Source organism: Coregonus clupeaformis, chromosome 17 (genome assembly GCF_020615455.1).
Source record: "Coregonus clupeaformis isolate EN_2021a chromosome 17, ASM2061545v1, whole genome shotgun sequence".
NCBI lineage: Eukaryota > Metazoa > Chordata > Actinopteri > Salmoniformes > Salmonidae > Coregonus > Coregonus clupeaformis.
In genome coordinates, this window is record NC_059208.1 from 1,740,270 (window position 1) to 1,767,501 (window position 27,232).

A 27,232-nucleotide genomic window follows, 5' to 3' on the forward strand; every position below is an offset into this window, starting at 1 on the left:
GATCACAACCAAATATAATCTTAGCGACTGTTCAAGCAAGAATCAAAACATCATGGTAAGCGTATGAGAACCCCAAAAGTTATTTTGTTAGGAGTAATAAAAACGTACATCTAGACTATGTTGAATGGGCGCAGAGGGCGATGGCTTTCTTCCTGCAGCAAAGAGTCGCGCTCATCTGTGCGTCTAAATAAGTATTTGGCTTTTTGTTATGGTCTAACATCAATAGAGAACACTTATGCCCGGTTGGTTGAAATCATGCTCACATGTACAGTAAATTAGCAATGAATTATCTGATCCAGAATACATTCAGGTGTGTGAGTGGAAGGGTTTGCATAGGAAAAGCAATAAGAGGAGCGCTCCAACCATTGTGAGTTAGTTCTAATTCTTCTGATTAGAATGGTGATGGGTTTTTGATTCATCTGTTATTCATCCGTTACTTCAACGTTCCCATTACATCCTGGTCTGCCAGATACTGCTTGGGGTCTGTAGCTTGGCACTGATGAGAAACTCAGGATTGAGATGATGTCAGAAACACTATAGCAGCTATGGGCCTATCTCTACAAGGTTCCATTTCCTTGAAGCTTTAAAGGGGAGTTGTTGTGGTTCACAGTTCATTGCATGGTGAAGGCCATCAGAGAGATAGTAGAACAATTGTTTGAAGTAGACCGATGATGAGAAATCAGAAAATCTACTTGCATGAAAGACAAGGTGAGCAAAAACGTAAGAAATTAAGGTCCAGGAGAAGTTACAAAATGTTACATATGACTTTTAAAAAACCTTGTCACACTGCAGATTGGACTTCTGGATAGAGGACACCAAACCCTGTCTGACACCTCCCAGTAGAAACCAAAACAGTGGAGTAACGGGTGGTGGGCTGAACCTAGTAATGTACTGTAACTGTAGCCTGCCTCCACTTCCATTGTTTTGAGTTCTCTCAGAAGTGGTAAGAAAGCATCAGAGTTCAAATAGGTATGTCCACTGCATACACAATGAAAAGATAAAAAAGCGTACTGTTTGGCTTTGCCCTTTTAACTTAGCACTCTGTTGGTAATAGTAGCTTAGTTGAAACGGTTGTTAAAAAGCCAACAAAACACTTGTAAAAGTGCCATATTTTGACAATCTTGTACATGTCTTATGACGACAAACAAAACCTGGTTATAAAGTGTGAAAATGCAAACAATCATAGGTAGAACATTTTCAAGCATCATAACATGGTTATTTTACCTGCCATAAGCACTGTACCATGTCATGTCACTCCTCCTTCCTCTCCTCTTCCTTCTTAATTCCTCTCTCCTCCTCATTCCTCCACTCCCCCCTTTCCCTTCCAACTCCTTCACCCCCTCCTTCCTTCCTCTCCATCCACACTTCACCTAGATAAACTCTCCTCCTCCTCCCCTGTCTGCGATCAGCTTGCCTTTCTTCTTCAGTCTCTTGAGCAGGCAGGAGGCAATGCCTAGAGCACCGCCCTTTAGGAAGCGAACAAAGTTGTCTCCAACCAGCGGGCCCATGGCGAACAGTCCTGGGTCCTTGGTGCACTCGAAGGTGTAGGGGTGCACGTCCATGGGGTTCTGCTTGCAGGAGATGGGCTTGGTGGGGTCCAGTCCCAGGTACTGGCCCTGGCCCTTGAGGAAGAACAGGTTGGGGTGGGTGCCGATCAGCACCAGGGCCATGGAGATCTTAAAGGCCTTGAGGGAGTTGCTCCCCTGCAGGACACACTTCATGTCTGGCTGGAAGGACACCACGCAGTGCTCTGGGAAGCTGGTGTAGTCAGGGAACAGAACAGGACCACCACCGGCAGTCATGTTACTTGTGGGGGGTTGGGGATTGGAGCACATCTTGGAGCAGACTGAGGCGGCCATGCTGGGAAGGCCATTGTTGGTGGAGGTGGCAGCCATGTTTGGTGTTGCGTGGGTCTGGGAGTGCATCATGTGGTAGACCTTGTGGTATTCCGGGTAGAGAGTCTTGGGTAGCTGTTTAAAGATGAGGCCTGGGTCGTCTACGTGTTTGCGGAAGGCATGCAGCACAGAAATGTTGTTGTTACAAGCGCACAAAACCGCATCCGCCGCGCTTAACCCCGCCCCCACGATCAGCACCGGGTCAGAGTTCAGCCCAAGCTTCTTCCGGCTCACAGCCAATCCCAGGGCAGAGATGCTGTGGAACACGAAGGGAAGCTCCTCCCCCTCCACACCCAGCCGAGCTGGCGAATCAGACGCACCCGTGGCCAGAACTACATTCTCAGAAAACAGGCAGAAAGGAACATGGGTGTCGCCCTGCACCTGCTGGTACCCCCTCACCTCCCACAGGCCTCCACCTCCCCCTTCGTCTACACCCTCACCCTCCCTCCCCTTGTACACCCCCTTTCCCCCCTCCCCCAATCCCCCTTCCCCTCCATGACCATTCTCTAGACCCTCCCCCTCGTGACCACGGAAAAGTTTCTGCACAGAGGTCACGTAGGTGTTGTCAACAAAGTTCTTCTTCAGGCCCATCAGCTTGACGTAGTTACGGTAGTAAGACGAGATCTCCTCTGGAGTGGCTCGGTCGTTGGTCACTCCCCTGGAGAGAGAGAAGAGAGAGGAAGAGCACTCGTTGTCAAACAAAATATCCTTTAGTAAACTCTGTTACAGTATTAAGGACATTTAAGATGTCTCATTGTTTTCAATCTATTTCACTTCATTGTAGCCTCTCATATCTCCCTCCCTCTCTGTCAGTACCTGCGTTTCCCATTGTTAGTCAGGTCTCGGTAGTTGATCCCTGGCAGTTCCATCCAGATGCCCAGGCTGATGGTCAGCATGGAGCCCTCCATCACCTAGAAGAGAGAGATTAAAAGAGAGAGGATTGGAGGTGAGGATTTAAAGAATGGAGGTTAGGTTTAGCATTAGAACAAAGGGATGAGGAGATTTTGGGGTTGATGTTTAGGGGTGAAGTCTTGCCAGGTTTCACAGGCATAGCTCTGGGTAAATGAATGGGAAAGGAGGGTATAAGCGGTTTAGGGATAACTCACATGCCAGGCTCCTCCAGGCATAGCCCTGCCCAGCACCAGGTGAGGGACGTGCTGCTGCTTGTCTTGTCTCCACTGTAGCACAGGGGGAAACTCGTAGCCAAAGTCAGCATTGGGGTGCAGCAGGGTGTCAAACAGCACCGCTACAGGGTTTCCTGACCGCCCCTCCAGACCCTCACTCAGATACTCCAGATCCTGCACAGAGAGAAAATACTTTATCATGTTTCAATGTTTATGTGTTCGTCAACTGTGATCTGTGTGTGTGTGCTGTACGTGTGTTTAATGCAATGCTTTGATGTTTACCTGTTCGGTGATGGGCAGGTGTCTGGTCTCCTGTAGCTTCCTGTACAGAACAGGGTTTGGGTGAACAGCTGAAGGGTCCAGGTAGGGCTTGTAGCCACTCAGCAGGTAGGACAGGCAGATACCTGATGGCCCGTTACCTAAACAGACACAGAGGAGAGAATCAAATGTTTACGATGTCAGAGGTTACCTGTGAATGATGACATCGGGCGAGCTGGGGTGCTAGCCTCTCGGGGCAGAGTTAGAGGTTAGATGTTAGGGGTCAGAGCTAAACATACCTATGATGACCACAGGCAGTGTGGGGGGATGCTCTCGGGGCACAGTGGACTCTTCCAGAAGAGGCATGGCTGTAGCCAGGGCCAGAGCCGGCACACTGAGAGAGAGAGAGAGAGAGAGAGAGAGAGAGAGAGAGAGAGAGAGAGAGAGAGAGAGAGAAAAGGGGTCACCATGGTGACAGAGGATGGATACTCGTAAACAAAGTGAAGATGGTTGGTGGTTGCAGACAGTCTTTCATTCTCTCACCGGTTAAGTGAGTGGGGTGCAGTAGAGTGTGGGACTGCCAAATCATACAGAGAGTGTCTGCTTGGCCAACAGTAGAGCTGTCGTCCATTAGAGTGTGTTAGAGTTAGCGCCTTTTAGCTGAGAGAGAGGGTTGTGGTCTGTTAAATTACTGTAGTTGTCACTTCTCAGTCTGCTTCTCAGTCTGGTGTGACAGATTCAAACCGGACTGGATCGGCCATCGACGGTTGTTGTTTTATGTGAGCGGAGATCCCATCCCTCGGTCTGTCTCTATCGGCACTCAGCTGACTCCAGCACACACACAGGGAATAAAACAACTATTCATCCTGCTATTGTGTCCATCTCTGTCTCTCTCGGTCTCTCTCTGTTTCTTTCTCTGTCTCGCTCTCTCTCTCCCTATTTCTCTCTGTGTCTCTCTCTGTCCACACACACACACACACACACACACACACACACACAGTCATGACCCCCCTCATATACACACACACATCCAATCAGGACCACAACACCCCACCCACCCCGCCGCGCCCCCTGCATCGTACACACAGCCCGTGGCTAGACGAACCTCCGCTTCCCAAACAAAAGACAGTACGCATCAAATCTATGGAGGCTCAGGTCTCTTGTGTCACGGTGCCATTGTGTGTGTGTGTATGTGTGGGTGTTTGTATGTTATGTGGCGGTGCCATTGTGTGCCCGGCAGGGTGTAAATCCCCCCTGATCACTCCCAGCAGGCTCTAATCCTGCCAGGCCTGTTTATATATTTGCCGCCCTTTTCACTGGCCAGCGCGGTGGGAATGTAGACCTGGCATGCTGACAGACTAGACAAGAGGGGCGCGCCTTTCTACCCCCACCCCCGTACACACCCACCCAAACACCTCCCCTCTAATCCTGCCTCATGCACACACCTCCTCCCAGCTCCCCAGCTTCCCACCACCTGCCACAGGTCATCCACACCCTCTCCCTTCCCACCTCCCTTCTGACATGCACCCAACTCCCCTCTGACATGCACCCACCTCCCCTCCCACCTCCCCTCTGACATGCACCCACCTCCCCTCTGACAAGCACGCACTCCCCCGCATTGCCCCCTTTCCACCTCCCACTCCCCTTCCCAGCCCTGGGTGAGACAGCTCAGCATGCTGTTTTTCACCCAGTGCTGGGGTGTTACCCTTTTCAGTAAAAGTGGCAGGATTCCATACACTGGCCGTGCTCTGTTTAGGCGGGAGTACCAGAGAGAGCAATGGAGGGAGCGGGCAGCCGTGCCCCCTATTTGGCAGGCTAAATCTGGCATTTCCACACCACTGACCAATTCAACACTCACCCACATTCAGCCAGCTTACTCGCATGGAGAAGGGGCGGATAGAATATGTACTCAAAACTTTGAGAACTTGTAGAAACTTCTAGAACTTCTACCTGGCTGCCATAGGAGCATCTCAACCCCGACCCTGCTTTAAGTCTGGTTCCCCTCAAGGTTTCTTCCTTCCAGGGAATTTTTCCTTGCCAAATGTGCTACTGTTTACTCTCGAAGGGTTTAGGCCGGGTTACTGTAAAGCACTTTGTGAAAAATGTTTTGGTTAAAAGCACTATATATAAAAAATGTGATTGATTGATATATTGATTTGTTATGCCGTGGCTTGAATGGGTTAGGTGGCAGTGCCAGGGTTGAATGGGTTAGGTTCAGTGCCAGGGTTGAATGGGTTAGGTGGCAGTGCCAGGGTTGAATGGGTTAGGTGGCAGTGCCAGGGTTGAATGGGTTAGGTGGCAGTGCCAGGGTTGAATGGGTTAGGTTCAGTGCCAGGGTTGAATGGGTTAGATGGCAGTGCCAGGGTTGAATGGGTTAGGTGGCAGTGCCAGGGTTGGGGTCAATTCCCTACCAACTCAACAAGCCAGGGGACGCTTGTTACATCAGATAAACAATTTTGTTACTCTCAGGGCCAAAATCACTCAGTATCTGCACCTGTACAAAGTCTGCATCTTTTCGGTGTAAACAGGAATAAAGAATAAAATGTTAAATAGGAAGAAAAACTGTATATATTAAAAATAACAAGTGCAAACTTTGTACAGGTGCCACGAACTTTGTACTGTGTCAGAATATGAAAGGTGTGATATTCAATAGACTGTCATTACCCTTGGATATTCTCTCTCTCTCTGCATCTGCACAGTTCTTCCAGTAAATGTGTTTTTTGTTAAATTTGCTGTGTACATTGTTCAAAGTAGTCACTTTGCATAGAGTTGTATGGTTTGTTAAACTTTGAAATCAATGGTTTTTGTTTGGCATACATTTTAAAGTGAAAAATCTGAGTCAAAGCATAATTCCGTTACCGTGGAGATGGCCAACTCTAGTATTCCCTGCATGTAAAAGTGCTGATATAAAGCCAACTGCATACGGCTGGTTATTCTGAGCTGGAATGTTTGAAATAAATAGGCCTAATAGGTATTTTATCTGTTTTAGCTGTAATTGTGTTTTATGTTCTTGTACTGTAGAGCCTCGTTTACACCATGCACTAACATGTGAGTTTGGGGATCTGATCAAGTATGATCCAATCACTATCTGATTAAGGTTTGTTGCGTCTACAGATTGTATTAAAATGTGTCTCTTATCCATCCATTGTGTCCGCATTGTAGCCAGATTAGCTGTTATTTGACAGATAATCTGGCCAGACAGATAGTCTTTCAAAATAATATTTATTTTAAAATACATTTACTGATGACATAAGTCAATGGTGCTGCTACCTGACAATTGGTTTAGAGGCAGGTATAATGATGATTTAAATGGTTTGGCCATCCAGATCTGTTTACACTTGCGTGCCTGACTACCTCCAAAGGTGGTCAGGAAGATCTGATCACAATGTGGCTATTAATCGTTTATACCAGTCTACAAATGTGGGCACAATCAGAATGAGGACAAAGTGTGCATGTTTGCACCAGGTATAAACAGGGCTTAATTCAACCCTCCATTTGGCTAACTATGCCTATACCACAATAAGAATTTAGCAATTAGGCCTACCAAATGTGTTATATTTCTGAGACAAAAATGTATGATTGTTACTGTAATCAATGTTACATTCTCTTCAAATAGGCTTGTGGATTGCACAATTACCGCCTATCACAGGACTTGTCTAGTCTAAAAGGCACTGCGTTTTTGGCCCAGCACACAATCTTTACAGCATTCTATGTTAGGCTACTATAGGGTATGCTACTAAGTCTCTTCCCCCTCCGTGATCTTGAGTGATGCCATCGTACGCGGGCTCACATGCGAATTGCGACAATTTCATCATCCTTGTAGGCTACTACCTATAATTTAGGTCAGACACTCCCGGCCATCCTCTAGCTCTCCGCATCCCTCCAGGAGAAAGCAGCAACACCATCCCTCAGCTCTGTAGCGGCAGCTCTGTAGGCTACTTACCTCGGTACGATGTATCTCTATATCTCCCAATCGCTCCTCTGTACGGCCGACAGCCGCCGCTCTCACTGTATAAATATGCTGTCGCCGGTGGGAGGATCTATCTCATGAGATGACACACATACCACATCTCTCTCTCTCTCTCTCTCTCTCTCTGCAGTGAACAGACACTGTCTGATGAGATAAGTTTTAACCACCAATGACAGCATCCAATCCTGAATATGCTACTAATGTCACCCGATACTTTTATCTATCCACCTCAAGGACAGATGTCCTTGCTTCAGAAGGAGAGAGGAACCGGTTTCTCGGTTTCTGTGTTTGACCAAAGACTATGGATATACTGACAAGATACACTCTCCGCCCTAACAATGGGAGTCGTTGTCCACAAAGCGGCACGGCGGGCTGTCTAGCTCCCGCCTGTCCTTCTTCTTCTTCAATGTTATTATGGCGGTCCGCATTAGAGGTGCATGACGCCACCTACTGTAGGGTGGAAAACTATAGATTTTTTTTATTTATTTTTATCAGACATCATACAAAATACAAAAATAAAAGAAATCCCAAAAAGCCCCAGCCCACTCCTTCAGTGATAATCGAAATCCCATCCCTACATAGGCTCAGGGGCCTGTGTGGACAGAACATTCATTTACAGGATTCCTTGTAATTCCTCTGCTGTAAAATCCCTGAGTCCCAAAAAAACGTTCAGCCGCACTCACAACGATGCCTATTTTCTCAGATTTCTTCTTTGTTTGACCTGTGCAGTTTATAACCAATGCAATAAATGATACAAAGTCCACCTTTTTAACATGCAACATGTGAGGATCCTGTTGGCAAGGAACTTTTAATGATGCCTCTAATCCAACTATTATAGTTTCTTCAACGTCACTCCTTTCATCCACTCTTCTCACCACCTCCAGATAGGAGACATGTTGGACAGCCTATTCTTGCCACCTCGGTCTCCTTCACCCTAAAAGGGCACTTCATGAATTCGGGTGCATGCTCGCCACCACAATTGCAGCTTTTCGCCTCAAATGGCATTCGATATTCCTCCTGTCTCCATACACTTGACATGTCCAAATAGTTTACATTTATCACGCTGCAAGGGTTTGGGTACGAAGGCTCTTACAGGATATCTCACATAACCCAAATATACATACAAAGGGAGAGACACTTCTTCAAATAACAATAGAACAGATGGAGTGGGCTTCCTCACTCCATCCACCATAGGGGTCAGTCGGTTCCAACCACTGGATCTACTTCAGTTACATTCTTTGCACTCACTTCTAGTGCCACTCCAGAGATAACCATCTTAATAGGCGCCTTGCTTCGCAGATCCACACACGACACATTCCAATCCGATATATATTTTTCAGGTGCAAAGCAGGCTCCTTCTGCTCCTTGGACACACACAAAAAACGAAATAAACAAATGTCTTGTTATTTTCACTGACGCCACCTCATCCAACACATCTATGATTTTCATCGAGACTTCAAACGGATCTTCCAGGTATCTCGATCGATCCAAAACCTTCACTACGACTAAAACCAGAGTCAGAACTAGAATTGGATTTACTAGACTCCACAACCACTTTACTTCTCTGGTTTCCTTTTTTGTTCACCACCGTAATCTGTTCCTTCTTCTTCTTCGATGAGGTTTAACGGCGGTTGGCATCCAATAAATGTTGCATTAACGCCACCTACTAGACTGGTGTATAACTCCCTTATACTTTGCTTGAAATAAATAAATAAACAAATACCCTACCATCTAACACTACAATCAGATTTTTGTTGTTGAAATAATAAACAAATAAATATATATATATTTTTTACTAACCACCCTACTCCACTATTTTAATCTATTTAGTCCTACTTCAGGCCAACAGCCTGAAAGGATGGGACACCACCACTTAACACACCCTGTAACTCTCTGACATCAAGTCTTGCACACCCAAATACCTCTCTGCAGCTGCCACCACAACCTCAATTTTCTGCGACTTACGTTCCATCCCTGCAGTAGAGTTGATAACCATTGCTATAAATGCTAAAAATACAATCTTCCTGAAACCTATATCACTTGTTGGCCTATCCCTCTGTATTGATCTACTACTCACACCACTCCTCTCAGGATCCCCCCCCTTGACCCATCTTACTCTACTTTCTTCACTGCCTCAGCATGACAACTTCTGCACTACTCTAACCCTGGAAACCTCAACCTGCCTCTCTCGCATTGGACATTTCTGGTCCCCAGCCCCACGGGCACCCCTACAATTAACACATATTACTACTTTCACCAATGCTACACATTCCTTTGTCTCATGCCCTTGTGCACACTTCTCACACCTAAGAACCTCCCTCCTACACACTGCTGCCACATGCCCATAAGCTTGACACCTGTAACAACGTAATGTATTCGGCACAAAAGCTTGTACAGGATAACTTATATATCCTAACATCACTTTGTCAGGCAAAGACTCAACATCAAAACTCAAAAGAACAGACAACGACTCTTCTGTTTCTCCACTCACGCCAACCTGTCTGCGTCGCACCAAACGACGAGCATCACAAACACCAGGAATCTTCCCCTTCAGTTGGTCAACTTTCACATTTACCCTTACCCCAGTAATCACTTATTTCAATTGCGCCCTTTTCTTGAGAGCAAAACAATTCACATCTCTTGCCCCCATTCGTTAACGCGGAGCGCCTGCTCCCTCTGACCAGCAGAAACACAAACAATTATCACAAGACCACTTCTGGTTACCCTCACCGATTCCACAGCACCTAACTCTGTTTTCACCCACTCTGAAACCGTAAATGGACCAGCCAAAAGGCAAGGGTCCACTTTTTCCAAAAACGTCACTCCTGCTGTCACAGACTCATCTTTATCCTGACCCTCTATGCAAGCCTCGGGCTCCGAGAACTTCACCACACATACCACCTCCGATACTAAGTCTCTTTCTCCTCCTGTCTTCAGCTAACTCTGCTTACATTTTCTACCATTCTTCTTTAACAAACCTTCTCCCTTTTCCCCACCTTTTTTAACCAACTCAAGTTCACCCTCTTCCTCCCTCTCTCTTTTAGACCTCCTCTGCCTCTATTTTCCCCTCCGTATTCCAAGTATGTCTCCTTATGATAATACTGCACCTCTCCTGACATACATCTTGTTCTTGCCTTCTCAAAGGACGCCATTTAACAGGCTGTCACAATCTCAGTACAATCATCACGAACCCCTTGGGATGTAGCTCTCAACAGTGCATCCCAATTGTAAAGCAGCTGCTCCGTCTTGATGGTTCTTCTTTATTAATAGCTACCGCGACACTTTTCCATTTCAAACAAGCGGCTCTTCCAACCACCATCCACCGTCTCGCTTCCTCTTCCCAAGACCCGACCAAGTGTAGCCACGCCACCCCGAAGGACCATCGGTTTTCAGTTGTTTGTAATCCATTCCTTCTCACGCTCATCTCCACCTAACGCGCCATCAGTTTCAAACAAAACTTCCGCCTCCACCATCCTTCCACCGCTTCCCGCCTATCCTTTCTTTGGATTGATGGATACATCTCATTATTGTATAAAAAAATATGTATTATTCGATGAAGGTTGTTGACGTCAACCGCCGGTGTTCAATGGAGAGAGATACTATGCTACTAGCCTCATCTCGAGACTCTGATAGAACGTTTTTTTATTTTTCAAAGTTGCCGGGATGTCACGTGTCCTACTTATATTAGTACACTCGTAACAATTTAAGCATTACGAAACTTACAATCGATCAAATTAACCTCACGTAGCAAATGAGCCATTCATTTTTTTAGTTGACCTAATTCGACACTCATTGACCTCCATACAAAAAACTCCTTCATTGGTAGGCGAAACAAGGAAAAATCGCCACCTGGTGGAGGGAGACAGATTTTCCGCCGAGTTGGGCATCTCTCTTCTTCTTCCTCTCTGGTTTGACTTCAGCGTCACATTAGAAACTCGCGCAGTCACGCTGCACGGACAGGGCAGGTATAGTGCGCGAGCACAGATTCGTAGTCTCGGCAAAGAGCGCGCGCTCAGACAATCGTGCACCTTCTTCCGGTTCAAGAACGGGACGAGGAAACTTAAATTGATCAATTTGATAACGCTACATTGTAGTTAGCATTCATATTGGAACGCAGCAGGAAATCCATATATGGGCCCAGACACCCATATTGGAACGCGGCCTACTAGCAAGGAACTCCTTATATGGTCATACAGCGTGACTATGCTAATTTGCTCACCTGCATCTAATCTTCATTAGCTACAAATCAGCCTCAATCTCAATAATCAACCACCCACATAGTATTTAAACGGCATCCTTCTTCACGCCTTTGTACATCTGCCTAACAAGCAGTCTGAACTACAAGTGCATGCTGTTTCTGGACTCTACGCGCTAAGGCGGGCCAGCTCAACCCAACCCTGGTCCATGACCGGCTTAAGGTCGGGGGTTGGCGCCACCAGCAGGCTCAGTACAACCTCGACTCATCAGGCTTCTTGCACAATGGGAGCGGCCATCTCAACCTCGGTTCACTTCCGGGAGGGGCCAGCACAACCACGGCTGGGGGTTGGCCCTGCCAGCAGGCTCAGCACAACCACTTGTTCACGACTGGGGGCTGACCCTGCCTGGAGGCCAGCTACCAACCCCCAGCCGTGAAATTCGTTGCAATCATCTAGGCCCTAATGTTCCTTTGACATATTGATAGACCCAATAAAAATCTATACTGAACAAAAATATAAATGCAACATGCAACAATTTCAACGATTTTACTAAGTTACAGGTCATATAAGAAAATATGTCAATTGAAATAAATTCATTAGGCCCTAATCTTTGGATTTCACATGACTGGGCAGGGGCACAGTCATGGGAGGGCATAGGCCCACCCACTTGGGAGCTGTTTCATAGGCCCACCCACTTAGGAGCTGTTTCATCAGCTGTCCAGGGGATTGGTCTCAGACGATCCCGCAGGTGAAGAAGCCGGATGTGGGGGTCCTGGGCTGGTGTGGTTACACATAGTCTGCAGTTGTGAGGTCGGTTGGACATACTGCCAAATTCTCTATAATGACATTGGAGGCGGCTTATGGTAGAGAAATTAACATTCAATTCTCTGGCAACAGCTCTGGTGGACATTTCTGCAGTCAGCATGCCAATTGCACACTCCCTCAAAACTTGACAATCTGTGGCATTGTGTTGTGTGACAAAACTGCACATTTTAGAGTGGCCTTTTATTGTCCCCAGCACAGGGTGTACCTGCATTTATATTCTTGTTCAGTATAATTTTTTGAAATTATTTTGTGTCGTTTGTAACATTTGTTGTTGAGTTTAAACATTTTATTTTCCCAGATAAATCTTGTGGAGTTGAAGAGAGATGTAATATTTAACCACAAGAGGGCATAATTGAGTCACATTTTGACAGGCTATTGTATTGTACACTTGTGTGCACTTGTATTTGTGTACTGTTTACCCATGACTTCACTTGTCCTTGGTGATATTTTAACATGTTCCACTGAGTTTCAACATGTGTTGATTTCTCATGCATCAGGTTACCAAGACCAGTGTATATAAAGAAGGGGACTGAGCCCAGTAGACTACATTAGTTCTGAAGAGACATTCATAATGAGGGGTGCTGTAGCTCTGCTGGTGTTGCTGTTCTGTCTGTCTGGGACATGGGCTCAGGGAGAGAGTAGAAGGGTTAGAGAGAATGGCACCACTCAACAGGGTCACAGCGAACTGGGGGAGAGCAGTGATAATGGTGGTTCTCACATCTGCGCTGAGCTGAAAGCACTGAGAGACAAAGTGCACAGTATGGGAACCATCCTGGTGGAGCAGAGAGTGGAGCTGAGGTACATGGGAAACAGATTGACAGCTAGTGAGAGCCAGGTGGAGGAACTGAAGAGAGACAATGCAGGTAATGAGGATTTTTATTGTATGAAATAAATCATATGACTTTACATGTAGGTCCATTGGCAGGTTAGCGTTTTTTGTCATGAATTTTGTTCTGGAGGCAGCTCTACAGAGTGGTCACTAGCTGGCACAGCCACAAAGTCATGAAATCTGATTTTAAGCCTAACCTTAACTCTAACATTAACCACACTGCTAACCTTAATGCCTAACCTGAAATGAATGCCAAAAGCACATTTTTGTTTTCATGGGTTTTTACAATATAGCCACATTTGACTTTGCAGATGACCCATCTAGCAGAAATTGCTCAGTTCTGCTTCCAGGGCAAGATTCATGCCAATAAACGTCAAAATGTGGCCCATTCACTCTAGTGTTGCAGCAAAGCTACTCTGGGAGACTTGTTTGATTGCCTGAATTAAATGATTATAATTTCTGAATACATTGTCATGTTATTTCAGCCCTGGAGACCAGACTGAGTGTCAGTGAGAGGCTGGGAGAGGAGCTGGAGAGAGAGAATGCAGGTATGCTGATATGATATGGTCATAAGCAATCAGTAGGGAATTATTACTATTGATACAATTTAGTAGCAATCAACAATAGCTTGAAGATAAGATGCTTGAAAGTATTTATTTTCTTAATTCTACAACTCCAGCACAAGTAGCAGAACTGTCAGCCATGGGGGCCAGAGTGATATATGCCTTACAAATAATTACAAATAAGTCAAGCTAACTGTTTGATTTGTTATCGTTATATCAGCCCAGGTAGAAGAACTGTCAGCCTTGCGGAGCCAGGTGGAGGAGCTGAAGAGAGAGAACACAGGTAAACAGACAAACAACTTTATCTCAAGTTTGCTCTGATAAAAACTTTAGTGCTGAAATGCGTCAGCCACCACTTTTTTGGTCATTTATTTTCAAGGTTTGAATTGTTGCCTTTCTTCTTGTGTTGTTACTTTTTACTTGTTTTTCCATTATCATTATGTATGTGTATCCTGTGTACTCCCCCTGTGTTAACAGACAGACCAAAGGTGGCCTTCTCTGCTGGTTTGACTAACTCAGGAAAAGTAGGACCTTTCAATACTGAGACTCAACTGATCTACACCAAAGTTTTCACAAACATCGGCAACACCTACAACCCAAATACAGGTACTGCTTACACATCAATACACATGAACACACATGTCCAAGTGGGCCAGCGGCGGAGTCCAAGATCACTAAACATGCTGCTCCAATGTCCATGGGCTTGTTCGACATTGCAGTCGACAGTGCAGGCGGCTGCCGACTGACAGTTGACAAATCAACTTGCATCATAAATAACTAGGCTATTTTATTTGTAGATCAGTCAGTCACAATTTAACAATAATACATTATGTTGTTGACGCTCTCGTACAAGGCCCATGAGAAACTGACAGTGTTGCTGATCTCTCCCTCCTTCCCTCTGATGCAGGTATCTTCACAGCACCCGTGAGGGGAGTCTATTACTTCAGATTCTCTATGGTTTCTTATGAAAACGAATTGCTTGGGGGTCTAAACATGTACAGGAATGGCCAGAGAATATTGCATAACGGTCAGTATTACAATGCTGGGAATGAGTATGTGTGCAATGGAGTGACTCTGCATCTGCAAAAGGGTGATACCGTCCATATGCGCCTTCCCAAAGGCTGGGCAGTGTATGACGATGATTCTAACCACAGCACCTTCAGTGGCTTCCTTCTCTTCCCTATGTGAGGGGAACGCCAAGAAAGCTGTAGTTTAGTGGTGGGAATAATCTATTGGTATAAAGCCTCCTATAGGGCTCAATGTTATTTTTGACATAGGCCTATATATGGGTAAACGTAAATAAAAATTCCAATGGACTGCCAAACGTTGGGTTCCCAATAAATAACTGTGAGAAATATATAGTGTGCGACTTTCTTTATTGTTATTTTTCAATATGATTAACAATGCATCTGCTGAAAAGCAACACTGAGTTTATTCACCATTCTAAATAATTTGAGTCACTGTTACCTCAGTACTGTCAGTTATCTAACTGTAGGATCTTCATTTTTTCCAGCCTTGAAAGAATAGTTCACCACAAAATCAGCAATAGAAAGTTGCAGAACTAAATCCTGAAATGAATAAGGCAACATCCACATCTGTTTTTGGATAAATCTGCTGAACTCTCATAATGCATATCACGGGTGGTCCACACAACAGATGGGATATGAATTTAGGCTATAAACGTGACTTCAAACAACTTTTCAGGTTTGAATATGTCTGACAAACTGCTTAGATATCTCTTCAAAGAGCCGTATCAAAGGCTGTGTCCTCGGAATAGGCTACTCATGGTGCTAAGAACTGTTCATACACATCCAATCTTTTTCAGCCACCTGTGGCAGAACTCTAAATAATAAAACACTAGATCCGGAGGGTGGTAGATTAGAATGGTTCATCTGAAACACTTGTCACACTTGCAGTAGGCCTACGCATAGTATTGTGCCTAAAGACAACACTCGCTCTATGCGTAATTCTGTGCGTAATTTGGGGAGACACCATGACACGCAGCTCGGACAGCGTTGTCGTGTGAAGCCGCGCTTCCCAAGAGCCGTGCGCGCGGGACAGCATGCAGTAAACGTACACCGCCCAGAAGTGCTGCGCGAGCTCTAGGAACAGCTCGTTGTACTTCTGCTGCTGCGAAGCGCGCAGGTATGTCATGAAGTCCCACAGCGCGCCCCGGCTGTCCGCCAGATGCAGCCGCCGTGTCTGGATCACGGCGAGGGAAGACGAGTCCCAGCAGCCAGAGTCGATCTCGTCCAGGTTACCGGGAGCCCTGAAGCCGCCGAGACCCACACCGAGCCCCACTCCCCCGGCCCCGTCGGTCCCGATCAAAAGGTTGGGCATGGTGTTGGAGGAGGCGGTGGAGAGAGTCGGGAGCATACACAGGCACTGGAGACGACTCCGGGCCACGGAGAGAGATCATTATCCAACTGGTGCGATAGGAGAGAGAGCCCTGAGTGGCCAAGAGATGGGAATGCAGAGACAAATAGCCTAAGATAAAAAAAAGTCTAAAGTAAAATATAGGCTACCTGCCTAATGTGACAGATCAGATGGCCATCATACACACATTTAGAAACAGAAAATGTGAGTAGTGAAATCAGAGGTGTGCGTAATTGTCTCCCTCTCAAAGAAAAACTTCCAAAACCTCTATAGGCTATAAACAAAATATAGGCTACTTACTTTTTATGTTCCTATAAGCTGTTTCAGTTTTTAAAACCCCCACCCAACGTGAGTGCGTATCCAGTGTTGTTCACTGTGTGGACATATTGACTGACTCACATGGCCACTCCATGGTGGAGCTCTTTATAGCCAAACATCGCGCGCACCTCAAACCCTGTCATAGCCTACATGCAAGGAGCGCACGAGTTGACAGATTACCAAGGATAGCCTATGAACAAACATGATGTCTGACTGACTGACTGACTGACTGAATGGATTAATTAATGAATTCGGGGTAGGCTATGCTATAACATTATAAACAAATACGGCCTAACCTAAAATGACTTAGCCTATACTAGTGGTGTTTTTGAAAGGTTATTTATCTTAAAAGTGATGTAACCTAATGATTGTTCAAAACACTGTGATTTCTTTGTAGACTAGGCCTACTGGTAAATTCCCACAACATAGCCTACTATTTTGGGTGCATAGTTTAGCTGGGGAGGAGAGGGAGGCGGGACTAGCTACCTTGAGTGACGCTGACATAATCGAATCACCGCCCAGTTTGCTGTTTCCTGTTTCACCAAACAACCTATGCAAACAACACATGTGAACGGCTAATCTGACGTCTTCACACAGGCAAAAATGCCACAAATGGTCAACTGTAACTTCTAAATATTCACTCAAAATGGTTTGGATCAGTAGGATTTGTTACCGGAAGGTCAGTAACCCACTGCTACAAATACAGTTGCATTATAGTTCGCTAACAAGCTAGCTATACCAAAGATATTTAGAATTAACCCCTCCTGTCTGTCGCTCTACTACCCAGGTAGCGATGCTAGCTAGCTAGCTTAGTTTGCTAGTCGTAGGTGGTCTCAGAGTTGCCCTTCAGTCTGTTTCGTAGACAGAGCTAGCTAGTTGGTTGTGCTGTCCTGTCAGTTTTACATGGTCGTTTCTACAATGAACTTGCTAGCTATGGAAATAGTTTCGCTGTGTAGCCTACTGTCCACGTCATTGTAGAAGACGGTACAAGATATTGATTGCTGTAGATACTTCAGTTGTGTACAATGATGTCATCATTACTCTCTCTTTCCTCCAGTATGGTAACTTCGTGGACAACCTGCGTTTGTATGTGCGAGGGGGCAGTGGGGGGATGGGGCTGCCCCGTCTGGGGGGTCAGGGGGGGAAAGGGGGAGACGTGTGGGTGGTGGCTCAGAAGGAGATTACTCTGAAAAGGGTCAAGGATAAGTACCCCCAGAAACGCTTCATCGCTGGAGTAGGAACCAACAGCAGGTCGGTCGATCACTTACATATGTAGATGGCACACATTGGATAACGCATGAAAACATTTTACAACTATTATTTACAATATCCTTTTTGGAAGCATCATGACATGAACTACCAGCAATCTAATCCAAATCTCAACGTGTGTGTGTGTGTGTGTGTGTGTGTGTGTGTGTGTGTGTGTGTGTGTGTGTGTGTGTGTGTGTGTGTGTAGTGTCCGTGCTCTGAGGGGGCAGAAAGGAGAGGACCAAGAAGTCTTTGCTCCTCCTGGCATTACTGTCACCAATGATGATGGAAAAGTCCTCGGTAAGTCTTTACACACGATACACCTCCTTCACTGACACAAGGCGCAGGGTTCTGGTTGAAGATGAGGTTGATGTCTGCACTCAGGATGAGAGTGTTGGGTGTAAATTAAACTGACCATAGTTCATCAATCCCCTCCATAGGTGAGCTCAACACTGAGGGAGATCGTGTGCTGGTGGCCAGAGGAGGTCAAGGAGGCTCCTACCACTCAGAGTTCCTGCCCAGTAAGGGCCAGACCAGACAGATACGACTGGACCTCAAACTCATCGCTGACCTCGGCCTGGTGGGGTGAGACAGGGGACACACACACATACACAATCATACAGGAACACATAGACTTAATGATTTCCCCCTCCATCACTACCAGGTTCCCCAATGCAGGAAAGTCCTCTCTACTGACCGCCCTATCACACGCCAAACCCCAGATTGCCAGCTATGCCTGTGAGTATTGAGTACACATTTACACACACATCCCGTTTAAGTGTATGCTCCATATATTACCCCGTTTTGTAAAATGTTTGAATGGAGGATGACAACATGATGTTTGTGAGTTATTTATGAAATGTAAATGTTTGTGTTGTCATTCTGCAGTCACCACCCTGAGACCAGAGATTGGCAAAGTCATGTATGAAGACCATAAACAGGTAAGAGAAGCAGATGAGGAGGTCACTTCCTCCCTTTTGTGTTACTCAATGTTTTCCTTCACCTGATTGGTCCATTCTCAAGATTGTCTTTCTTCTGGTTTGTCCATACTCAGTGTTCTCTCTCCTCTGATTGGTTCATTCTCGGAGTTACCTCCTCTGATTGATCCATTCTGTGTTCTGTCCTCTGATTGGTCCATTCTCTGTGTTCTCTCCTCGGATTGGTGTAGATCTCAGTGGCAGACCTCCCAGGGCTGATAGAGGGGGCCCACATGAATAGAGGCATGGGACACCAGTTCCTCAAACACGTGGAGAGGACCAGACAGCTGATCTTTGTGGTTCGACCTAAACATAAACACAATTTATGGTCAAAAGTTTCAAGGAGATTTGTGGTGAGAATGCCTCTAATTGTATTGAAACTGTAATACTGATGAAGTCTCTCTTCTCTCTCTGGTCATAGGTGGACGTTTGTGGTTTCCAGCTGGCAAGCAAAACACCCTTTAGGTCCGCTTTTGAGGCCGTTCAACTTTTAACTAAAGTGAGGCTAGCAGGACACATCTACACAGAAACCACCCACTTTCCCTCCCTCCCAGCACCAGTATCACAATATGTTCTCTCTCCCTCTCTCATCATCCCTCTCTCTCTCGCTCTCTCCTTATCCCACTCTCTGCCCCCCCGTCCCCTCCTCTCTCGACCCCTCCTATAGGAGTTGGAGCTGTATAAGGAGGATCTCCCGTGTAAGCCTGCTGTGTTGGTGGTCAATAAGATGGACCTGCCTGATGCAGAGGACAAACTCACAGAGCTGCAGGAGCAACTCCTAAACCCACACGGTAATCTAATGATATACAGTACCAGTCAAAGGTTTGGACACACCTACTCATTCCAGGTTTTTTATTTTATTTTATTTTTTTACTATTTTCTACATTGTAGAATAATAGTGAAGACATCAAAACTATGAAATAACACATATGGAATCATGTAGTAACCAAAAAAGTGTTAAACAAATCAAAATATATAGCCACCCTTTGCCTTGATGACAGCTTTGCACACGCTTGGCATTCTCTCAACCAGCTTCACCTGGAATGCTTTTCCAACATTATTGAAGGAGTTCCCACATATGCTGAGCACTTGTTGGCTGCTTTTCCTTCACTCTGCAGTCCGACTCATCCCAAACCATCTCAATTGGGTTGAGGTCGGGGGATTGTGGAGGCCAGGTCATCTGATGCAGCACTCCATCACTCTCCTTTTTGGTAAAATAGCCCTTACACAGCCTGGAGGTGTGTTGGCTCATTGTCCTGTTGAAAAACAAATGATAGTCCCACTAAGCCCAAACCAGATGGGATGGCGTATCACTGCAGAATGCTGTGGTAGCCATGCTGGTTAAGTGTGCCTTAAATTCTAAATAAATCACAGACAGTGTCACCAGCAAAGCACCTCCACACCATAACACCTCCTCCTCCATGCTTGCAAGTGGGAAATACACATGTAGAGATCATCCGTTCACCCACACTGCATTGGAACCAAAAATCTCCAATTTGGATTCCAGACCAAAGGACACATTTCCACCGGTCTAATGTCCATTGCTCGTGTTTCTTGGCCCAAGCAAGTCTCTTCTTCTTATTGGTGTCCTTTAGGAGTGGTTTCTTTGCAGAAATTCAACCATGGCCTGATTCACAGTCTCCTCTGAACAGTTGATGTTGAGATGTGTCTGTGACTTGAACTCTGTGAAGCATTTATTTGGGCTGCAATTTCTGAGGCTGATAACTCTAATGAACTTATCCTCTGCAGCAGAGGTAACTCTGGGTCTTCCATTCATGTGGCGGTCCTCAGGAGAGCCAGTTTCATCATAGCGCTTGATGGTTTTTGCAACTGCACTTTAAGAAACTTTCAAAGTTATTGAAATGTTCCTTATTGACTGACCTTCATGTCTTAAAGTAATGATGGACTGTTGTTTCTCTTTGCTTATTTGAGCTTACTTGGTCTTTTACCAAATAGGGCTATCTTCTGTATACCCGCCCTACCTTGTCACAATACAACTGATTGGCTCAAACGCGTTAAGAAGGAAATAAATTCCACAAATTAACTTTTAAGAAGGCACATCTGTTAATTGAAATGCATTCCAGGTGACTATCTCATGAAGCTGGTTGAGAGAATGCCAAGAGTGTGCAAAGCTGTCATCAAGGCAAAGGGTGGCTATTTGAAGAATCTCAAATATAAAATATATTTTGATTTGTTTAACACTTTTTTTGGTTACTACATGATTCCATATGTGTTATTTCATAGTTTTGATGTCTTCACTATTATTCTACAATGTAAAAATAAAGAAAAACCCTTGAATGAGTAGGTGTGTCCAAACTTTTGACTGGTAGTGTACATAGATTATAATCTAAGATAATTAAGGTGTACAATCTATGACATTAGACTACTCATAATGCTCCCCTGGTGTGCTCCTCCCTTTCAGAGTTCTCCCACCTGTTACCCGAAGATATGGTTCCTAAGAACAACATGGTCTTCAGACACGTGGTTCCTATCTCAGCTGCCACCGGTTTTGGCATCGCACACCTCAAGACCTTTATCCGCCAATCACTAGACGAGGATGCCTCTATGGCAACGGAGTCCCTGCACCGTGATAGGCTACAGGCGCTGAGAGGTGCGGTCCCAGCCAAGAACTCACTCACATGGGGCCCCACCCCCTCAGTTTGAACTGAACTGTGGAACATTCAGGGTTAGTACGTTCTGCAGTTTTGAAAAAGGGTTTGAACTTGATACACGTTCACTCAGCCTGGAACGTTTTCAATATTGTGGAAGTCAGGGTGATGTTCCTACCTATCATATCCTAGGTAGGATGACTCCTCGACATTCATCCTGTCTCTGCACCCTGCTTGAGATTATCTATGGAAAACACTGGCAATGATGTCACCCACAGTCATAACCCAGGCAGGGTGTTGTTCTCCAGCCCTTCCCTTATGACCAAACTATGGACAGAGTTAGAGGTCGAGAAAGAGGAGGGGAAGTGCTTTTCAGTGTGTTTTTCTGCTGGATGTTGTCTCTGACTATCTGTTTGATGTAATATGTTCCTTTTCCATCATGTAGTAATAAACATGTTAATTAATGCTGCCACCTTAAGGGAAAATAAACATACATACACAGAAAATATCGATGAAAGTTTTATTTTATATTAAATATTACAATACTGAATGATATAAGAAAAGAAAAGATGTGCATTGATTTTTGCATTGTCAGTCTATGTACAACATACGGTGAAAGAAAAGAGCAGTAATTATACAGTGCAGTCCCAAATGATTGCTAATCTTTATGGAGGGTGTCAATAACGACTGTATAAAATAAATCATTCAAATACTGAGCTATATTGTATTTATAAAAGGGGGTTAATGATTGTTTTATACTAATACACTTGCTCAATTAAAGATTTTGTTTAACAAGTAATACTTCTTTTTCTCAGAAAGGTATGTGTCAAAATTGACTCCCCTAAAGATTCTTATAAATAAAGTCAAAAGTGTATTATTTGGTCCCATATTCCTAGCAGGCAATGACGTCATCAAGCGTGTGACTCTACCAACTGGTTGGAGGCATTTGCAGTTAGTTTCAGTTGTTTCTCAAATTATTTTGTGCAAAATAGAAATTCATGATAAGTAATGTATTGTCATTTTGGAGTCACTTTTATTGTAAATAAGAATAAAATATGTTTCTAAACACTTCTACATTAATTACGGATAATCCTGAAAGTGACTCCAAAATGACACAATACATTATTTAACATTTCTATCGGGCAGAAAATAATACGAGAAACAACCAAAACAAACTGCAAATGCATCCAACCAGTTCGTAGAGTCACACGCTTGATGACGTCATTGTGTGCTTGGAATATGGGACCAAATATGAAACTTTTGACTACTTTATAAGAATCCTTTGGCGTTTCAATCATTTTGACCCCTACCTTTTTGAGAAAAGAAAGTAGTACCTGTTCAACTAAATCTCTTTCTCTGAGTATTAGTATCAAATAATATAATTTCCCCATTTTTTTTGTTGCATACAATATACGTCAGTATTTGAATTATTTGTTTTATACAGTCATTATTGCTCATCTTTATCAAGGGTGTCAATCATTTGGGACCCCAATGTATATAGATTTTGTAGCAGTACATATGAGGGTTAAGGTTGCAGTAGGAGCGTACTGCAGCAGGATGGGACTGCATGGTGCATTCAGAGGCCTGATATAACCTACATTTACATTTTAGTCATTTAGCAGACGCTCTTATCCAGAGCGACTTACAGTTAGTGAGTGCATACATTATTATTTTTTTTTTCATACTGGCCCCCCGTGGGAATCGAACCCACAACCCTGGCGTTGCAAACGCCATGCTCTACCAACTGAGCTACACCCCTGCCGGCCATTCCCTCCCCTACCCTGGACGACACTGGGCCAATTGTGCGCCGCCCCATGGGTCTCCCGGTCGCGGCCGGCTACGACAGAGCCTGGATTCGAACCAGGATCTCTAGTGGCACAGTGCCTCAATAGACTGCATGGTGCATTCAGAGGCCTGATATAACCTACTTCTCAATAGACTGCATGGTGCATTCAGAGGCCTGATATAACCTACTTCTCAATAGACTGCATGGTGCATTCAGAGGCCTGATATAACCTACTTCTCAATAGACTGCATGGTGCATTCAGAGGCCTGATATAACCTACTTCTCAATAGACTGCATGGTGCATTCAGAGGCCTGATATAACCTACTTCTCAATAGACTGCATGGTGCATTCAGAGGCCTGATATAACCTACTTCTCAATAGACTGCATGGTGCATTCAGAGGCCTGATATAACCTACTTCTCAATAGACTGCATGGTGCATTCAGAGGCCTGATATAACCTACTTCTCAATAGACTGCATGGTGCATGCAGAGGCCTGATATAACCTACTTCTCAATAGACTGCATGGTGCATTCAGAGGCCTGATATAACCTACTTCTCAATAGACTGCATGGTGCATTCAGAGGCCTGATATAACCTACTTCTCAATAGACTGCATGGTGCATTCAGAGGCCTGATATAACCTACTTCTCAATAGACTGCATGGTGCATGCAGAGGCCTAAAGAACCTACGGCTGGGTGGTTGGTGCTTGGTTTTATTGATACATTCAAGATTCTGTCCTGTCTGTCCATGCTATGTGTGCATTAGGACGTTTCTCTGTGCGGTCCGGTTGGGTTACGTCAGTCCAGCCACTAATACAGATAGCAACACAACACACAGCAGGCAAGTTCCATCTCTGTTACCTGGACAGGTTCCACCTGCCACCATCCAAACATATAATATACCACAATCCTATGACCTGCAGGTGAATGATCATAGGTTGTCAGAATTAGCACAGTATGATGTTTAAAATATTGATTGAGAAGTATGATCCTTTATTTTCATATTACCACGGCCTAGGGAATCTCTGGGTCAAAGTTCAAGTTACTAAGCACCAGCCAATCATATCGTAGTTTAAATAAGACAAGAGTGAGGATGAGAGCTCTGGCAAACATGAGCTCACCTGCACAGATCTCTATAGCATAATGCACCTCATGTTGCCATAGCTGCGTCCAATCCTCATACCATAGAAGACATGTACAGATCTGCACATGCCAGAGCGGTCTGAGACGAGTGTGTGCTTTAAAAAACTAAAATTACCACATAATGTCTCCATTCCACTCATCAATGCACAGAAGAACAATAACGCAGTTGGTCTGTCTGAATAATGGCTGTACACAACACTGAGAAATAGTGAATATTATAAAGGTACTTAAGAGTTAAAAAAAAGACTTGATACTTGTCATACAGTAGCAATATTAATGTGATATTGTGGTGATCTTAATATCTATACAGTCATAGTGCATACAGTAGAAAATCAAAACGAACAGTGCCCACATTTTAAACTTACGCATACGCAGTTAACAACATACATCAGACCTAACTGATATGGACAGTACAGTAACTACAGGATGGGGGTTGTGAATTCTGTACAGAGAAGTTTCCCTTTAGTCACAGATCTAAGATCAGCTTACCACTCCCCGATTCACGACATTTACCATCAGGGGGGTAAGATACAAAACTGACCTTGGATCAGTGACTTGGGACACTTTATCCTACTCTGAGTAGGTAAGAACCTGAACCTGAATCTTAAGCCACATTTAAACCACTAGATTCCTCGGGACATTCATAAAAATGTTTGAGACCTGGTTGATTATGTTGAAAACCTGTTCACTACTGGAATGGGGTTTGTGGTATGAAAATCCAAGAAGATAACAGCAATTGGCAATCAAGGAAAAAGTATTTCAATGACATGCTTATTTCGTATTACAGCTTCACAGACAGATTACTAGAGAACAGCGATAGTGTGCTAGCTAGTAGATCCACTGTCATTCTGTTGGTCTTATAAATCTCAAACAGCAAGCACTGTACAGGACGTGTCATCATTAACAGACAGCAGGGCAAACTTGCAGTAGAAAACAAAACAAAAGTAAAAATGCACATTTGAATCATTTTATCCAACAATTCCCAGTTTCTCAAGTTCGTCTGACACAAACCATCATCCAATTGGATCTCAGTGGCGTTGTCGGTTCCAGTTGTATCTATTTGTTATGTCTGGTCTCATACTGTACACCGGAGCGGACTGGGACCAGAAATCGGCCCTAGCATTTTAAACACACTGGCCCATTTCTTTCCTCGAGGCCCCCACACGGCCCATTTTATTAATTGAGGACCCCATTATTGGCCAGATAATGATCATTTTGTCCAAAAAAATCAAAGTAAGACAGGCCCACTATGCTAAAAATGGACCAGCTCATCTGGCATTTGTCTGAAATGCCAGATGGCCAGTCCGCCCCTGCTGTACACACAGACCATAGCTAGGAATGAGAATGCACTGCTTAAGGTCACAGGACATTTCTCCAACTTCTCTAAACCACCATGACCAAATGAACACTTTGAAAAGTCATGTATATCACATCTAAAACTACACAAAAACACTTGTTCTCTCCCCTCTTTAGCAAGGAAGGGCTCATGGGACTATCTTACTTCAAATCATATTCATCATTATCAATATCCAAACTGATCAAATTCTCAGCTAATGTTATAAATCAATGACATTCTTAAGTTTACTGTCTTAAATATGATGGGCTGTGACTGAGTGTGCATTACTCAGAGAAAGGGATGACATTGACACAGAGCGGAAAGATAGAACACTGTTTGTACATTCTGCTGTGGAAGAAAAAGAAAGCTGGTGTGTTCACACAGCCACATGGGAGAGAAGAGAGAGAGTTCAGCGAGAAATGAAAAGAGAGAAACAGACAGAAAAAAACGAGTGCGGGGTCTCTACAAAGACCTACAGAGACCACGTCTGTCTATAACACAAACCACGGCAGGAGGAGGAGAGAGGGAGTATCCCTTAATCTTTCACCTCTCAGTCAGTAAAAAAGAAAAACACACATTACTCTGTCTTTAAGCTGTACATATTTACGACAATAACCAAATCCTTCAGGAAAACCTGACAGGGAAAAAGAAAGAACAGGGAGTGGCTAGGGTCTAGGGGCTAGTGTCTAGGGGCTAGGGGCTAGGGGCTAGCGTCTAGGACCTAGGGTCTAGTGTCTAGGTTCTAGGGTCAAGGGTCTAGGGTCAAGGATCAAGGGTGAAGGGTCTAGGGTCTAGGGTCCATGTCAGGGGCTGTTGGCTAGTATAATGTGTGGTACAGTACTGAATGAGTCGCTGATCATCGAGATAAAAGAAGCCTATAATGTAAAGAAAGCTTAAAGGCCTACAGTACGTATGACATCACCATCCCCCGCATGCTGTCCGTCCCAGACTTCTTCTTCTTTATGACACTAGGAAGAGTTGATTAACAGGGGGTTCTCATGCATAAAGTGTTGGCGTTTTCTACAGTAATTCAACAGCGTGCTTCAAAATGGTAAAGAAATCTGGCGATATGATAGCTGTCCGCGCCCCTCAACAAAGAGGAGCACCAATCAGAGGAGAGCGTTTACATGGGGGCAGGGCTAGAGGGGGGTTGGGGGGGCGAGGATTGTTATCAGGGACATGGAGAGGAGAGGTGAGTAAGGTAAGGTGGGACAGTTTGAGGGAGGAGCTAGGAGAGTGTGGTGGGAGCTGGGGGGATGTTGGGGTGTTGGGAGTGGGGGAGACATCCCCAACGAGGCCTCTCCTCTCTGTCTGCACCATTACCATGACAACAGTTTTGCTTTTTCCCCACCAACGAGTAATGAGCTGATCTCTGATGGATCTCCAGCTGATCTGAAAGAGAAATCTCGTCTTGCCTCGTTCTGTCTACGCTTGTCAGTGTAGGAATGACAGCTGGCCCCTGTAGCGTCCCCTACTGAGCAGGTCAGGTCTGGAGGACCTCGCATACACTCCTCCTCTTCATCTTCCTCCTCTTCTCTTCATACAAGGTGCTTTTTTTGTCATTTTGTTTCAATTTTGTTTTTGCCTTGTTTTTTTTTCATTTGTAGAAAAGTGGACGAAAATGTAGTTCTTAAGTAGTTTTGCTGAGTAGATAACAGGAGTGTTATATTGAAGTCTCCCACAGCTGCAGGAAGAGAAAGGAGATGAAGAGATGAGAGAGATGAAGACTATAATTAGATAATGGCTTCAGTACCTTAACTGCAGTTAACCCCACAA

The 27,232-nt window shown here is 44.8% G+C and overlaps 4 protein-coding genes across 5 annotated transcripts in view; 2 read left to right on the forward strand and 2 right to left on the reverse strand.

The window, feature by feature from the left end:
* Window positions 1-1,223: 1,223 nt before the first annotated feature.
* LOC121543220 (oxidative stress-induced growth inhibitor 2-like) lies at window positions 1,224-7,559 on the reverse strand. The gene is made up of 6 exons (XM_041852961.2): window positions 7,221-7,559; window positions 3,577-3,671; window positions 3,302-3,438; window positions 3,002-3,193; window positions 2,712-2,806; window positions 1,224-2,553 (listed from the first exon to the last, which is right to left on the reverse strand). Exons 2-6 carry the CDS (start codon window positions 3,641-3,643, stop codon window positions 1,371-1,373), a joined length of 1,674 nt encoding a protein of 557 aa, XP_041708895.1. The 5' UTR covers window positions 3,644-3,671; window positions 7,221-7,559; the 3' UTR covers window positions 1,224-1,370.
* Window positions 7,560-12,833: 5,274 nt separating this feature from the next.
* Window positions 12,834-14,908, forward strand: LOC121542415 (collagen alpha-1(X) chain-like). Its single transcript, XM_041851812.2, has 5 exons — window positions 12,834-13,131; window positions 13,583-13,645; window positions 13,881-13,943; window positions 14,138-14,266; window positions 14,568-14,908. The coding sequence occupies exons 1-5, from the start codon at window positions 12,840-12,842 to the stop codon at window positions 14,846-14,848; spliced, it is 828 nt and encodes a 275-aa protein (XP_041707746.1). The 5' UTR covers window positions 12,834-12,839; the 3' UTR covers window positions 14,849-14,908.
* A 1,989-nt stretch (window positions 14,909-16,897) lies between these two features.
* Window positions 16,898-21,904, forward strand: LOC121543221 (GTP-binding protein 10). The gene is made up of 10 exons (XM_041852962.2): window positions 16,898-17,033; window positions 17,412-17,605; window positions 17,811-17,902; window positions 18,043-18,187; window positions 18,267-18,340; window positions 18,491-18,543; window positions 18,771-18,878; window positions 19,001-19,078; window positions 19,247-19,370; window positions 21,002-21,904. Exons 1-10 carry the CDS (start codon window positions 17,001-17,003, stop codon window positions 21,241-21,243), a joined length of 1,143 nt encoding a protein of 380 aa, XP_041708896.1. The 5' UTR covers window positions 16,898-17,000; the 3' UTR covers window positions 21,244-21,904.
* Window positions 21,905-23,949: 2,045 nt separating this feature from the next.
* The window catches only part of LOC121543223 (disintegrin and metalloproteinase domain-containing protein 22-like), a 102,570-nt gene continuing 99,287 nt past the window's right edge, over window positions 23,950-27,232 (reverse strand). For both annotated transcript variants that reach the window (XM_045226004.1, XM_041852966.2), the window contains exon 30: window positions 23,950-27,140. In XM_045226004.1, coding sequence (XP_045081939.1) covers window positions 27,120-27,140 — 21 coding nt within the window. In that variant the 3' untranslated portion in view covers window positions 23,950-27,119. The remainder of the gene's footprint in view (window positions 27,141-27,232) is intronic.

Excerpts from the sequence above, each read along its gene's own strand:
- LOC121543220 (XM_041852961.2), bottom strand. The coding sequence starts at position 3,643 with ATGCCTCTTCTGGAAGAGTCCACTGTGCCCCGAGAGCATCCCCCCACA. Across the intron at positions 3,439-3,576 it reads ACTGCCTGTGGTCATCATAG|GTAACGGGCCATCAGGTATC; the intron begins GTATGTTTAGCT and ends GTGTCTGTTTAG. Across the intron at positions 2,807-3,001 it reads TGCCTGGAGGAGCCTGGCAT|GTGATGGAGGGCTCCATGCT; the intron begins GTGAGTTATCCC and ends TCTCTCTTCTAG.
- LOC121542415 (XM_041851812.2), top strand. The coding sequence starts at position 12,840 with ATGAGGGGTGCTGTAGCTCTGCTGGTGTTGCTGTTCTGTCTGTCTGGG. Across the intron at positions 13,646-13,880 it reads GCTGGAGAGAGAGAATGCAG|CCCAGGTAGAAGAACTGTCA; the intron begins GTATGCTGATAT and ends TCGTTATATCAG. Across the intron at positions 14,267-14,567 it reads CACCTACAACCCAAATACAG|GTATCTTCACAGCACCCGTG; the intron begins GTACTGCTTACA and ends CCTCTGATGCAG.
- LOC121543221 (XM_041852962.2), top strand. The coding sequence starts at position 17,001 with ATGGTTTGGATCAGTAGGATTTGTTACCGGAAG. Across the intron at positions 17,606-17,810 it reads GGAGTAGGAACCAACAGCAG|TGTCCGTGCTCTGAGGGGGC; the intron begins GTCGGTCGATCA and ends GTGTGTGTGTAG. Across the intron at positions 19,079-19,246 it reads CCGTTCAACTTTTAACTAAA|GAGTTGGAGCTGTATAAGGA; the intron begins GTGAGGCTAGCA and ends CCCCTCCTATAG.